Here is a 14,309-nt window from a genome sequence, read left to right as displayed (position 1 = left end):
CTACACATAAATAACCAAAAGCCAACTGCACATCTGTATGTTTCATAAAATTTAAAACAATACAGGAGTATGGAGTTCGAAATGCTGCTTCATCTCCCTATTTTTGCTTAAGGCAACACAACCTGACTGTGTTGGTAATTACAGGTACAGGAATTCTGGCATGTAAGACGTCCAGAAGACATAAACTGTGCGATGACAGAGGCGGAGGAAAGAATTGGTGCACAAGGATAACACCACACAGCATGACCAAATAGAGAAACCCACTTGTGATAGGCTCCCATCATTTGATATAAAAGGAAGAGCAAGCCACCACCAAGCACAGGCACCCAGCAAAGGTAAGTATCTTGGGGAGGTCATTTATTCCAGTACTTTGCCATATCATAGGAATCAGGCTGGTTATTCACATTTTTATGTTTCCAAACAGATTTTTCTTTAGAAAAAATAGAAAATTAATTTCTATTTAATACTATTTTAAAACAAAGAACCACTGACTTAACTGTCTAATTTGTGAATCTTTGTTCCTTATTTCAGAAGTCTGCAGTGAAGTCTGACAGGAATACCCATTTCTCATCTGGTGTCCTCCAAGGTAAATGTGATCAGTTTTCGTGATCAAGAGTACCAGTGCATGAGTAGGACAGACACAAGAGCGGATCTTTATGAGCATCTCTTGTTGGTACTTATTGAATCCCTGGCTTGAGAGTAGCTACTCTGAGAGTAGCTACTCTCAAGCCTTCTCTTCTTAAAGGAATAGCATGTTTGACTGTATAGGTAGCTATAAGAGTGTGAATATATGTAATATATACACTGCTGACAAATAAGATGAATGACTCCTCTCTTGTTTCCTCACTTGCAGTAAAGGGTCATCATGAGTGGGGACGCAGAGATGGAGTGTTTTGGCGCGGCGGCCATGTTTCTCCGCAAGCCAGAAAGAGAGCGCATTGAAGCTCAAAATATTCCATTTGATGCTAAAACAGCATACTTCGTGACTGAGCCCAAAGAAATGTACCTCAAGGGGAAACTTATTAAGAGAGAGGGCGGCAAAGCCACCGTGGAGACTCTGTGCGGGAAGGTGAGAGTAGTGACACTTGAATTTGTGCAGCTTCAAATGTGAATTCAGACTGCTCAAGTTATGAATAACTATATGGATATGTTAACTATATGTAGCATGGTCCAAATATCTGAAACCAGAGAGGTTTGGGTATATTTACATGTAACACACGAAGTCATGACATGTAAGATATATTTGGAATTTTCAGAATCTGACAAACTCTTTTCAACAATCAAATTTAAACTTGTGAGATACCCTGAAGCCATTCTTCACCACATGATAGCAGAAAACATGGCATCACAACTGAGTGAAAATGTCATAACTCAAGTTGTTATGGTAAGAAAGAAGGGGCTTTTCTCAGCATAATGGTTAGACTGAAAGTTTCACTTGGTTCAATTCAAGCCAGTGATGTGAATTTCCTTTGGAGTTGAACCAAGCTGGTGTTGTAAAAAACAACAACAGCAACAACAAACAAACCAAAAAAAAATGCAGAAGTTTTGTTCTTCCTCCTTCTCAGAAGGAGGAAGAACAGAAAGAACAAGGCCAGACATACCCAGAATTTCACTGTTGATAAAGTTCAATGTTGTTTGACACCAGACTTGAATCACTAAAAATACACCAAACAATACTAGCACTCCTTTCTTCTGAGATACGGTAAAACCTCCGGTTTTCATCGCTGTGAACAAAACAGACAGCAAAATCTTTGCATGAACTACTTGAAGAGTAACAAAAGCCAAGTACTGTTAACTGTCACAGCTTAATGGGTGAATGAGTGTGGCAAGAATAGCATTGTCCAATTCATTCTGACAATGCTATTCTTGCCACATATTAAATCTGAAATACAACCTTGTGCAAAGTAGACTAAGACGAAGTAGCTTTTTGGACCCATTTGGATGTATTCCACAGTCAAAAACTGATCAGAAGGCCAAATGAATAATTCGAAATAAGAATGAGAATAAAACAAACAAGATTAAAAACAAATATCACAATTTAGACAAAACTGCTTAATTCTATCTGAATTTACATTTGTGCCTTCTTTGGCAGACTATCACCGTGAAAGAAGATGAAGTCTTCCCAATGAACCCTCCCAAATTCGATAAGATTGAGGACATGGCCATGATGACCCACCTCAGTGAGCCTTCTGTGCTGTATAACCTCAAAGAGCGCTATGCAGCATGGATGATCTACGTGAGTTGATCAGAACTCCATAGCTGATACTCGTGCTCACGACAAAAGGAAGATCTGCATCATAAATGATCCTCTCTGACTCCACAGACCTACTCTGGGCTGTTCTGCGTCACTGTGAACCCCTACAAGTGGCTCCCAGTGTATGATTCAATGGTTGTAGCAGGATACAGGGGCAAGAAGAGAATTGAGGCTCCACCCCACATCTTCTCCATCTCTGATAACGCCTATCAGTTCATGCTCCAAGGTAATAAACCTTTTTAAGATACAATGTGTCCTGATCATTTTGTAAGCTACAGTTCAGAAATAAAACAGCTGCAATTCAAAAGTGAACGAATTATTTTGGCTTGATGATTTTGGTCTCTTACAGACAGAGAAAATCAGTCCATCCTGATTACGTAAGTACAAAGCATGCTTTTATATGATGAGCATTTCCACAAGTATTATTTGCAATATCGAAATTACAACTCTAAAACTCCTTACTCTAACCAGTGGAGAATCTGGTGCAGGAAAGACTGTCAACACAAAACGTGTCATCCAGTACTTTGCAACAATTGCAGTGGCTGGAGGAAAGAAAACCGAGCAAGTTCCCGGCAAAATGCAGGTAAATGAAGTTGCAAAATATGAGATCTAAAAATCAATCAAAGAATTCCTGTACTCACAGCTCATGAACGGTGTCTTTAGGGGTCACTGGAAGACCAAATCATTGCAGCAAACCCACTGTTGGAAGCTTATGGTAATGCCAAGACTGTGAGGAATGACAATTCTTCACGTTTTGTAAGTTATTTTGGTGATTTTACCTTAATTCTGTGGTAAAAATTCACAGTTCATGTTCACTGTTGCATTTATAATTGAAACATTATTCTCCTGCTTAGGGAAAATTTATCAGAATTCACTTTGGGACAACTGGAAAACTGGCTTCGGCTGATATTGAAACATGTATGATTTTTGTTTTGGTTTTACTTATGTATTTATTTTTGAGGGAATAATCAGACTGCTTTGACTGCTACAAGGAAGATTTGTGATAACCACGAAACTTAAATCTGTACAGATCTGCTGGAGAAGTCTCGAGTGACGTTCCAGCTCTCTGCTGAGAGGAGCTACCATATCTTCTATCAGCTCACAACGGGCCACAAACCTGAGCTCATCGGTTAGAGAATTATACCAAAATGACACCAAAAAACAAAATATAGTGTTTATATATATATATATATATATATATATATATTGTTCATTATGTTTTATGTATTTTGTTTTTCTCATTTAGAGGCTCTCCTGATCACCACAAACCCATACGACTATCCCATGATCAGTCAGGGTGAAATCACTGTCACGAGTATCAATGACGTTGAAGAATTCATCGCTACTGATGTAAGAACAGCTTCACTCACGACCTTTCACTAATATTAATAACTATATAAACAGAACTCCATGAAGCTCATCATATTGATGTTCGGCTTTGTTAATGGGGAGTTTGAATTAAAAATGTAATAAATGCTGAATCAAAAACAGCTTTCTATTTTACATTAAAATATAATGGGTTCTGTTTGTGCTTATTAAAACTTATTCATCATTTCACAGACTGCCATTGACATCCTGGGCTTCACCGCAGACGAGAAAATTAGCATGTATAAACTGACCGGAGCTGTGATGCATCACGGAAACATGAAGTTCAAGCAGAAGCAGCGAGAAGAGCAGGCTGAGCCAGATGGCACTGAGGGTATGAAGAACATTGTGCACTTTAAGCACTGCTGATTTTGTCACTTGAAAGAGGACCTTTGAGGTAGAGGTTTATTTATTTATGAATTTGTGTTCATATAGTTGCAGATAAAATCGCCTACCTCATGGGTCTGAACTCGGCTGATTTGCTAAAAGCACTGTGCTACCCGAGAGTGAAGGTTGGGAACGAGTATGTGACCAAAGGTCAAACTGTTCCTCAGGTACAGATGTTACAAAGAAAACACACAAATAACAAATGATTTCCTGTAAGACAGTGTCTTTAAACCAAACCCTTCAAGACACTAATACATATTGATAAGGCTTTTTTTTTTTTTACCAATAGGTTACAATGGCACTATTCCTAAATTTATAACCACTAATGATAAAATCAATATCCCTTCACTTCAAAATCAGGTCAACAATTCCGTCAATGCTCTCTCAAAGTCCGTCTATGAGAAAATGTTCTTGTGGATGGTCGTCAGAATCAACGAGATGTTGGACACAAAGCAGTCAAGAAGCTATTTTATTGGTGTCCTGGACATTGCTGGGTTTGAAATTTTTGATGTAAGTATGCAGAACTAACACTGCATTGTCTTATGTTCATGTTGCTAATTATGCAAAATATTTTCAAAACAGTTCAGGGTTTAGGGTATGTCAAGAATAAAAGCACAGTCTTGTTTTGGGTGCGCTTGCTGACCTTATCTGTATTTTTTCAGTTCAACAGCCTGGAACAGCTGTGCATCAACTTCACCAATGAAAAACTGCAACAGTTTTTCAACCATCACATGTTTGTCCTGGAGCAAGAAGAGTACAAGAAAGAGGGCATTGAATGGGAGTTCATTGACTTTGGTATGGACTTGGCTGCCTGCATTGAGCTTATTGAGAAGGTGAGCCGTGTGCTGTCCATTTGCACACATAAAACAATAGAAAACAACTTGAAACTGTTTTTTTATGCTTCTTTCATCATGGCAGCCAATGGGCATCTTCTCCATCCTTGAAGAGGAGTGCATTGTCCCCAAGGCAACAGACATAACCTTCAAGAACAAACTCTATGACCAGCATGTTGGCAAAAGTGCCCCCTTCCAGAAACCAAAGCCTGCCAAAGGCAAAGCTGAGGCCCACTTCTCCCTGGTGCACTATGCTGGTACTGTTGACTACAATGTTAATGGCTGGCTGGAGAAGAACAAAGACCCCCTGAACGACTCTGTGGTACAGCTCTACCAGAAGTCTTCAACAAAGCTGTTGGCTTTCCTGTATGCGTCACATGCCTCTGCAGAAGGTGATGATCATATTTTTAGGACAGAATTCAGAGTTTCCATTGTTTTCATTATATTTCAAAATGATCAGATTTAGTACAGAACAGAAAAATAATTACATTATAAAATAAAAAATTATATTTAAAGTCATTTAAGTTTATATCTGACATTTAATGTTTCAGCTGAGGGAGGTGGAAAGAAAGGTGGCAAGAAAAAGGGTGGGTCTTTTCAGACTGTATCTGCTCTGTTCAGGGTAAGCATAAAAATATTATTTTTTTCCTCAGATGCGTAGGTAGCATCCAGGGTTTACTTTCTTTCCATCATGTGAAAATTTGAATATTTTCATATTTTAGGAGAATCTGGGCAAGCTGATGACGAACTTAAGGAGCACTCATCCTCATTTTGTACGCTGTCTCATTCCAAATGAATCAAAAACTCCTGGTAAAGACCGGTAACAATAATGTAAATTAATGCATTTTAAGGTCTGTGAAGGTTCTCAGTCATCCAGGTCATCGTAGTCAAAGGAGCTTGCAAAGAAAAGCGTCTGGACTTCTTTAAGTTACTTGAAGACGTTTCACCTCTCATCCAAGAAGCTTCTTCAGTTCTAAGGTCAAATGGTGGAGAGTCCCAGATATAAACCTAGTTGGAGTAACCCCCCACAGAGGGACAAAAGGACCCCCTTTTGTCCCTCTGTGATGATGATGATCCTCTAATCGCCTGAGCCAAGGTGGGAAACTGGGTGTGGGTCCCAATCAGCCAGAGTTTCGGGTGAGTTCATTGTGAAACCTGGCCCCACCTTATCATGCAAATTCCTGAGGTCAGATGGCCCAGGATGTGAGTGGGCGTTAAGGCGTCTGGGAAGGGATCTCAAAACTGGATTATAGATGGCAGAGAGTTGGTGTCGTAAACCCCCGCCTCTGTTCAAAGATGGTCGCTCACAGTGGACATAGATGGCTTCTTTCACTCCTCTTTCAAACCATCTGTCCTCTCTGTCCAAAATGTGAACATTGGCATCCTCGAAAGAGTGTCCTTCATCCTTAAGATGCAGATGGACTGCTGAGTCTTGTCCTGTGGAGGTGGCTCTTCTGTGTTGTGCCATGCGCTTGTGAAGTGGCTGTTTGGTCTCTCCAATGTAGAGGTCTGGGCATTCCTCGCTGCACTGTACAGCATACACCACATTGTTAAGTCTGTGTTTTGGAGTTTTGTCTTTCGGGTGAACCAGTTTTTGTCTGAGCGTGTTACTGGGTCTGAAATGCACCGGGATGTCATGCTTGGAGAAAACTCTCCTGAGTTTTTCTGATACACCGGCTACATAGGGGATGACAATGTTGTTGCGTCTGTCCTTCTTATCCTCCCTCGCTGGTGTCTGGTCTTCTTTTCTGTGCCTCTTTGCTGACATTAAGAACGCCCATTTAGGATAGCCGCACGTTTTGAGTGCTTCCTTTACATGCGTGTGTTCCTTCTTTTTTCCTTCAGGCTTAGAGGGAACATGTTCTGCCCGGTGGTGTAGGGTCCTAATTACTCCAAGTTTGTGTTCCAGAGGGCGATGGGAGTCAAAGAGGAGGTACTGGTCCGTGTGTGTGGGCTTCCGGTAAACTTCGATGTTGAGGTTGCCGTTCTCTTCAATGTGAAACGTCTTCAAGTAACTTAAAGAAGTCCAGACGCTTTTCTTTGCAAGCTCCTTTGACAATGCATTTTAAGGTAAATGTAATGCCATGTACATGACTGAATTTAATATGGGTTTAAGGTCTCATGGAGAACTTCCTGGTCATCCACCAGCTAAGGTGTAACGGTGTGCTGGAGGGGATCAGGATCTGCAGGAAAGGGTTCCCCAGCAGAATCGTCTACGGTGACTTCAAGCAGAGGTGATTACTAAGAATAAAGACATTTGCCACAATCTAAAGATCAACTTCTCCTTAATTCATCATGTACCCCCAATCAGATACAAAGTGTTGAATGCCAGTGTCATCCCTGAGGGACAGTTCATCGACAACAAGAAGGCCTCAGAGAAACTCTTGGGCTCCATTGATGTTGACCACACACAGTACAAGTTTGGCCACACAAAGGTACAGTAACAAAAAATGCAAACTCTTGTTGGTATTTTAAATAAACTGCTGCTAAATCAGGATACTTTAAGCAGGTATTACAATTTTGCTTTTGACAATGCTGTATGTGCTCTGTATGACTATTTTTCAGGTGTTCTTCAAAGCTGGTCTCCTGGGTCTATTGGAGGAGATGCGTGATGAAAAACTCGCTATCCTTGTCACAATGACGCAGGCTCTCTGCAGAGGTTTCCTCATGAGGAGAGAGTTTGTCAAGATGATGGAACGCAGGTACTGTAGGCATAGTAGCTTTACACACCAAAGGGGATTTTTACAAATGCAGATGACAACTTCAATGTAATTTCTGCGCTAATTTTTTTCTTTCTGGTTCAGCCCATAGTTTTTATTACAGTTTTTCAGATCTAAAAATACCAATTTTTCTCAATCTTCTATCCTCAGGGAGGCAATTTACTCCATCCAGTACAACATCCGTGCATTCATGAATGTCAAAACCTGGCCTTGGATGAAGTTGTACTTCAAGATTAAGCCTCTGCTGAAGAGTGCAGAGACGGAGAAAGAGATGGCCGCAATGAAAGTGGACTTTGAAAAGACCAAAGAGGATCTGGCAAAGGCTCTGGCTAAGAAGAAAGAGCTGGAAGAGAAGATGGTTACTCTCCTACAGGAGAAGAATGACTTGCAGATCCAAATTCAAGCGGTATGTTAAAATAACAAAGGAATTTGAACTGTCTTTATGAATAAGGAAATCTTAATCCATTTGTATATTACTATCAATTTAGGAAGGTGAAAGCCTTGCTGATGCAGAGGAAAGGTGTGAGGGGCTCATTAAAGCAAAAATCCAGTTCGAGGCCAGACTCAAAGAGACAGCTGAGAGACTGGAGGATGAGGAGGAAATGAACGCTGAGCTGACTGCAAAGAAGAGGAAGCTGGAGGACGAGTGCTCTGAGCTGAAGAAGGATATTGATGACTTGGAGCTGACCCTGGCCAAAGTGGAAAAGGAGAAACATGCCACTGAGAACAAGGTTGGTGCATCAGTCTCAAGGCTTTGAGGTCAAATTGTTTGCAAACTGCAAATACATTGTTTTTTGGTTTTTTTTTAAATACTGTCAATATAGGTTAAAAACCTGGTTGAGGAAATGACTTCCCAAGATGAGACAATTACCAAGTTGACCAAAGAAAAGAAAGCCCTCCAAGAGGCCCATCAGCAGGTCCTCGATGACCTGCAGGCAGAGGAAGACAAAGTTAACAGTCTGACGAAGGCCAAGACCAAGCTGGAGCAGCAAGTGGACGATGTGAGTATAGGAATTTGAGTTTCCTTGAAAATAAACTATAAACCCCAAAAATCTCAAAACCAAAATAAAATCTTATCTTGTTTTACACAGCTTGAAGGTTCCCTGGAGCAAGAAAAGAAGCTTCGCATGGACCTTGAGCGGGCTAAAAGAAAGCTTGAAGGTGACCTTAAACTGGCCCAAGAAACCATCATGGATCTGGAGAACGATAAGCAGCAATCTGATGAGAAAATAAAGAAGTAAGCAAAATGCAATTAATCAAATTTAGTATCTAATATAACTGCATTTGTTTAGCAGACAGCAGCAACGCTAAAGATCATTTCCCGACCAACCAGCATATGTTACTGAAAAACAAATCATAATAAAAACAGAACGGTTCGCCCACTCTTCCGCAAAAGTGAAAAAACAAAAACTCTCTATTTCAGTGTAAAAATCAGCAGTCAGAATGAGGGTTACCTATTTCAAGAATAAAAATAAATAAATAAAAAATGTGGATGTAAAATTTGGTTTGAACTTTTCCCCACAGGAAGGATTTTGAAATAAGCCAGCTTCTGAACAAGATTGAGGATGAGCAGTCTCTTTCTGCTCAGCTTCAGAAAAAGATCAAAGAACTGCAGGTTGGTGTATCTGACAGCAAGCTGCCAAGTCTATTACGTACAAGTAACAAGTATATTCAGCTTTATTATTACATTCTGATTAGATGTCTGTTTCTTTCAACATGTAAATCATAGGCTCGTATTGAGGAGCTCGAGGAGGAGATTGAAGCTGAACGTGCTGCTCGGGCCAAGGTGGAGAAGCAGAGGTCTGATCTCTCCAGAGAGCTGGAGGAGATCAGTGAGCGGCTCGAGGAAGCTGGCGGGGCCACTTCTGTTCAGATTGAGATGAACAAGAAGCGCGAGGCCGAGTTTCAGAAGCTGCGGCGTGATCTCGAAGAGGCCACCCTGCAGCACGAAGCCACCGCCGCAGCTCTCCGCAAGAAGCAGGCTGACAGCGTGGCTGAGCTAGGAGAGCAGATTGATAACCTGCAGAGAGTCAAACAGAAGCTGGAGAAAGAGAAAAGCGAGTACAAGATGGAGATTGATGACCTTGCAAGCAACATGGAGGCCATCGCTAAAGCCAAGGTACGATAAAGTAAAACATTTGACAAGCAAGAGAAAACATACATTTAACCTTATGTTCGTTTACATTTGGCTCTTGTGTCCATTACTTTAGATTATTGCAGCTTTTGTTCATTTCAGGCAAATCTGGAGAAAATGTGTCGCTCACTGGAGGATCAGCTGAGTGAGCTGAAGACCAAAAATGATGAACATGTGCGGCAACTGAATGACATTGGGGTGCAAAGGGCGAGGCTTCAAACGGAAAATGGTGGGAAAACTAATTTTTTAGCTATTTTTTCATTCGATATATGATCATATTCAAATGTGGATTGTTTTTTTCTTTCTTTTCTTTTTTTTCTGTCTCACCTTAGGTGAAATCGCTCGCCAACTGGAGGAGAAGGAAGCCCTGATCTCTCAGCTGACAAGGAGCAAGCAGGCTTACACTCAGCAGATTGAAGAGCTAAAGAGGCACATTGAAGAGGAAGTTAAAGTAAGTGCACATTAAAAACACCTGCACTACCCCGGAGCTGATTAAACCACAATTTAAGTTAATAAATTAAATATTTTTTTTCCAATTTTCTGTAAGGCCAAGAACGCCCTGGCTCATGCTGTCCAGTCAGCTCGTCATGACTGCGACCTCCTCAGAGAGCAGTATGAGGAGGAGCAGGAGGCCAAAGCTGAGCTGCAGCGTGCATTATCCAAAGCAAACAGCGAGGTGGCTCAGTGGAGGACCAAATATGAAACCGATGCTATTCAGCGCACTGAGGAGCTGGAGGAGGCAAAGTAAGTCGTCGGTTTTAGTTTCGTCCTATCGCAAACTATGTTTATAATAGAATATAAAGTCTGTTAACTAATCGTTAACAGGAAAAAGCTCGCCCAGCGTCTCCAGGATGCAGAGGAGTCCATCGAAGCTGTGAATGCAAAATGTGCCTCTCTGGAAAAGACCAAACAGAGACTGCAGGGTGAAGTGGAGGACCTGATGATCGACGTGGAGAGAGCCAATGCTCTGGCTGCTAACCTTGACAAGAAGCAGAGAAACTTTGACAAGGTACCATTTTCATTTTTGAGTTATTTATTTTAATCAAAGCTAATGAATCATGAATTATGCAAATACATGGGTCTGCCTTATATCTAAGATTCTTGCTGAGTGGAAGCAGAAGTATGAAGAAACCCAAGCAGAACTAGAGGGATCTCAAAAAGAAGCTCGTTCTCTCAGCACTGAGCTGTTTAAGATGAAGAATTCATATGAGGAAGCTCTTGATCACCTGGAGACCTTGAAGAGGGAGAACAAGAACCTGCAACGTATGCAAAGCTTTAGATATTCAGTCAACTAACAAAAATACCAGACAGTAAGCTAACTGTGCAAAATTTTAACGTTTTTATAACGTATTTCAATTATTATACCCAAGGAATTTTACCCCATTTCTAATATTGTTTCATGTATTTTATGTTAGAAGAAGCGATGGTGACCCGCACTACTGCTCAGAGATTTAAGTCTTACAAATGTTATACTGTACGCTACAATCAATGCAAGTTTGCATTTATTAGACATTAAGATCCACCAAAAGTAAACAAAATAATGAATTCTGCTTAAACTTTAAATTGATTATTCTTTATTATCTTACAGAGGAGATCTCTGATCTAACTGAGCAAATCAGTGAGGGTGGAAAAACCATTCATGAACTGGAAAAAGCGAAAAAGACTGTAGAAACAGAGAAGTCTGAACTCCAGACTTCACTTGAAGAGGCAGAGGTACTGTTTGATAAAAAAAAAAACTACTCTCCAATCAGCACAATTCAATTTTAATGATCCTGGAGCTACATGGTAAATATTTTATTTTTCAAAGGCTACTCTGGAGCACGAGGAATCCAAGATCCTCCGCATTCAGCTTGAGCTGACCCAAGTCAAGAGTGAAGTTGACAGGAAGATTGCAGAGAAGGACGAAGAGATTGAACAGATCAAGAGGAACAGCCAGAGAGTGATCGAGTCCATGCAAACTACTCTGGATGCTGAGGTCAGGAGCAGGAATGATGCCCTGAGAATCAAGAAGAAGATGGAGGGAGACCTGAATGAGATGGAGATTCAGCTGAGTCATGCCAACCGCCAGGCAGCTGAATCCCAGAAACAGCTGAGGAATGTGCAGGGACAGCTGAAGGTGGGTCCACTGAAGGATTTGCCCGAACTTTCTAAAATTATCTGAAAAGTAGCTTAAAGTGGGTACTGTTACCTCTTAATGTCGCACATTTCAGGATGCCCAGCTCCATCTTGATGAAGCCATTAGAAGCCAGGAAGACATGAAGGAGCAGGTTGCAATGGTGGAGCGCAGAAACAACCTGATGCAGGCTGAGATCGAGGAGCTGAGAGCTGCACTGGAGCAAACAGAGAGAGGCCGCAAGATTGCTGAACAGGAGCTGGTTGATGCCAGCGAGCGTGTGGGACTGCTGCACTCTCAGGTTAGTTACGATTCAAAAACTTCATATTTTTATAATTTGAAGGGTGAAAGTCCAAATATGTGATTCATTATCCTGTATTTCCTTTCAGAACACCAGCCTTATCAACACCAAGAAGAAGCTGGAGGCTGATTTCATTCAGATTCAAGGTGAAGTGGAAGATGCTGTCCAGGAGGCCAGAAATGCTGAAGAAAAGGCCAAGAAGGCCATCACTGATGTGAGCCACCCTGATGAATGTCTATAGTGCAGTAGCATTACTCTACCAACTATATTAGTTGGTACAACAATACAAATGACAGTTACAACAATACATATGATATGAAATTTCAGGCTGCCATGATGGCAGAAGAGCTGAAGAAGGAGCAGGACACCAGTGCTCATTTGGAGAGGATGAAGAAGAACCTGGAGGTGACAGTGAAGGACCTGCAGCACCGCCTTGATGAAGCTGAGAACCTGGCCATGAAAGGCGGCAAGAAGCAGCTCCAGAAACTGGAGGCTAGGGTGAGTCTCATGAGAGCCATCTGACTGATTCGCTGTAAGCTGGGGAAACATTTTATATTTTAAAAATAACTGCATACATCCTTTGTCAAGGTCCGTGAACTAGAGGCTGAAGTTGATGCTGAACAGAGGCGCAGCGCTGATGCTATCAAGGGAGTGCGAAAATATGAGAGAAGAGTAAAGGAGCTCACCTATCAGGTCAGCTGATTACTACTACAAAACCACAGTAATGAAAATACCATGCTTAAATGAGTATTACATTTATACCAGAATAACTAATTAATGCCTTACAACAGACGGAGGAGGACAAGAAGAATATTGCCAGACTTCAGGATCTGGTGGACAAGCTCCAGCTAAAAGTGAAGTCCTATAAGCGACAGGCTGAGGAGGCTGTAAGTAGACCTGATTCTCATGAAACACACTTTGTATAACTCAGTGCACAGGGTTTAACTTCACCGTGGCTTCTTCTACAGGAGGAGCAGGCCAACAGTCACCTGTGCAGGTACAGGAAGGTGCAGCATGAAATGGAGGAAGCTCAGGAGCGTGCTGACATTGCTGAGTCTCAAGTTAACAAACTCAGGGCGAAGAGTCGTGAAATTGTCAAGGTAAAAAAAAAAAAAGATCTAGCATGAATCAAATTTGTAGAAATATTCATCCTGTTAAAATCGAGACTATCCAGCCAAATTTTTAAGTGCCACTGTTTTGTCATTTCAGACCAAGGAAGCAGAGGAGTGATGAAGAAACCAAGGTTGTAAATTAACAAGAAATCATACAATGTGATTGTCTTGTTAGCTGTTCACATAAGCAAAGTGACAGTGCTGTGACAACCTAAAGTCAATAAAAGTTAGATTGATGCACCTTTTGTCTCTGTGCTCTTATTTTTGAATGACTCTGAACCTTTTTAAAGTCTCTAACACCCTGGTTATTGTTGTGTAAACCTATCAGTCTGGTTCTAGTGTGAAAGCATGAAGCTGCATTCATACACAAGATTACATGTCTCCATATGTGGATTTTCACCTTTCAAAAACAGAAATTTAACAGAGCACAAACAACAGAGTTTGTATGCTTTTAGTTGTTCAAGGCGCAAACAGATTTGTCCAAAATTCAGCTTCAGCTTTCAGGCCCCTCTTCTGTGAAACGGGCTCCCAGTCTGGATTCAGGAGACATACAGCCACCTTACTTTTAAGATTAGGCTTAATGTTTTCCTTTATTAACTATAAAGCTTATAGTTAGGGCTGGATCATGTGACCCTGAATCCTCACATTGTTACACTATAATAGGCCTAGGCTGCTGGGCTCTTCGCATGATGCACCGAGTGTGTTTTGTTCACTCACCCTATTCACTCTCTATATGTTTATATACCTCTCTGCATTTAATCATTAGTTACCATTAATCGCTGGCTCTCAACAGTGTGTCTTTTGTCCTGTCTTCCTTCACCCTCAACCAGTCACAGCTGTTGACTGCCCCTCCCTCAGCCTGGTTCTCCCAGAGGTTTCTTCCTGTTAAAAGGGAGTTTTTTCTTCCTACTGTCACCAAGTGCTTGCTTATAAGGAATTGTCTCATTGTTGGGGTTTCTCTGTGTTATTTTATTTACACACACATATACATATATACATATATATACACACACACATATACATATATATACACACACACATATACATACACACATATACATATATACACATATATATACACACACACACA

At 41.1% G+C, this 14,309-nt stretch overlaps 1 protein-coding gene across 1 annotated transcript; it reads left to right on the top strand.

Annotated features, from left to right (window-relative positions):
* The first annotated feature begins 311 nt into the window (after positions 1–311).
* Positions 312–13,460, top strand: LOC102209606 (myosin heavy chain, fast skeletal muscle-like). The gene is made up of 41 exons (XM_005724703.1): positions 312–335; positions 532–586; positions 854–1,069; positions 2,093–2,236; positions 2,324–2,480; positions 2,604–2,631; positions 2,726–2,837; positions 2,918–3,010; positions 3,109–3,172; positions 3,285–3,383; positions 3,501–3,604; positions 3,815–3,953; positions 4,055–4,173; positions 4,367–4,516; positions 4,669–4,839; positions 4,925–5,231; positions 5,391–5,461; positions 5,562–5,649; positions 6,956–7,073; positions 7,151–7,274; positions 7,405–7,541; positions 7,710–7,965; positions 8,048–8,290; positions 8,384–8,560; positions 8,651–8,796; positions 9,084–9,174; positions 9,289–9,678; positions 9,796–9,922; positions 10,026–10,144; positions 10,241–10,437; positions 10,519–10,702; positions 10,791–10,956; positions 11,282–11,406; positions 11,501–11,809; positions 11,904–12,107; positions 12,196–12,321; positions 12,435–12,605; positions 12,696–12,800; positions 12,899–12,994; positions 13,076–13,207; positions 13,317–13,460. The coding sequence occupies exons 3-41, from the start codon at positions 866–868 to the stop codon at positions 13,335–13,337; spliced, it is 5,814 nt and encodes a 1,937-aa protein (XP_005724760.1). The 5' UTR covers positions 312–335; positions 532–586; positions 854–865; the 3' UTR covers positions 13,338–13,460.
* The last annotated feature ends 849 nt before the right edge of the window (positions 13,461–14,309 follow it).

The sequence above is a fragment of the Pundamilia nyererei genome, unplaced genomic scaffold, assembly GCF_000239375.1.
Source record: "Pundamilia nyererei isolate P.nyererei 1_Seehausen unplaced genomic scaffold, PunNye1.0 scaffold00012, whole genome shotgun sequence".
Classification (NCBI taxonomy): domain Eukaryota; kingdom Metazoa; phylum Chordata; class Actinopteri; order Cichliformes; family Cichlidae; genus Pundamilia; species Pundamilia nyererei.
This window is presented reverse-complemented; position numbering and strand designations above follow the sequence as displayed.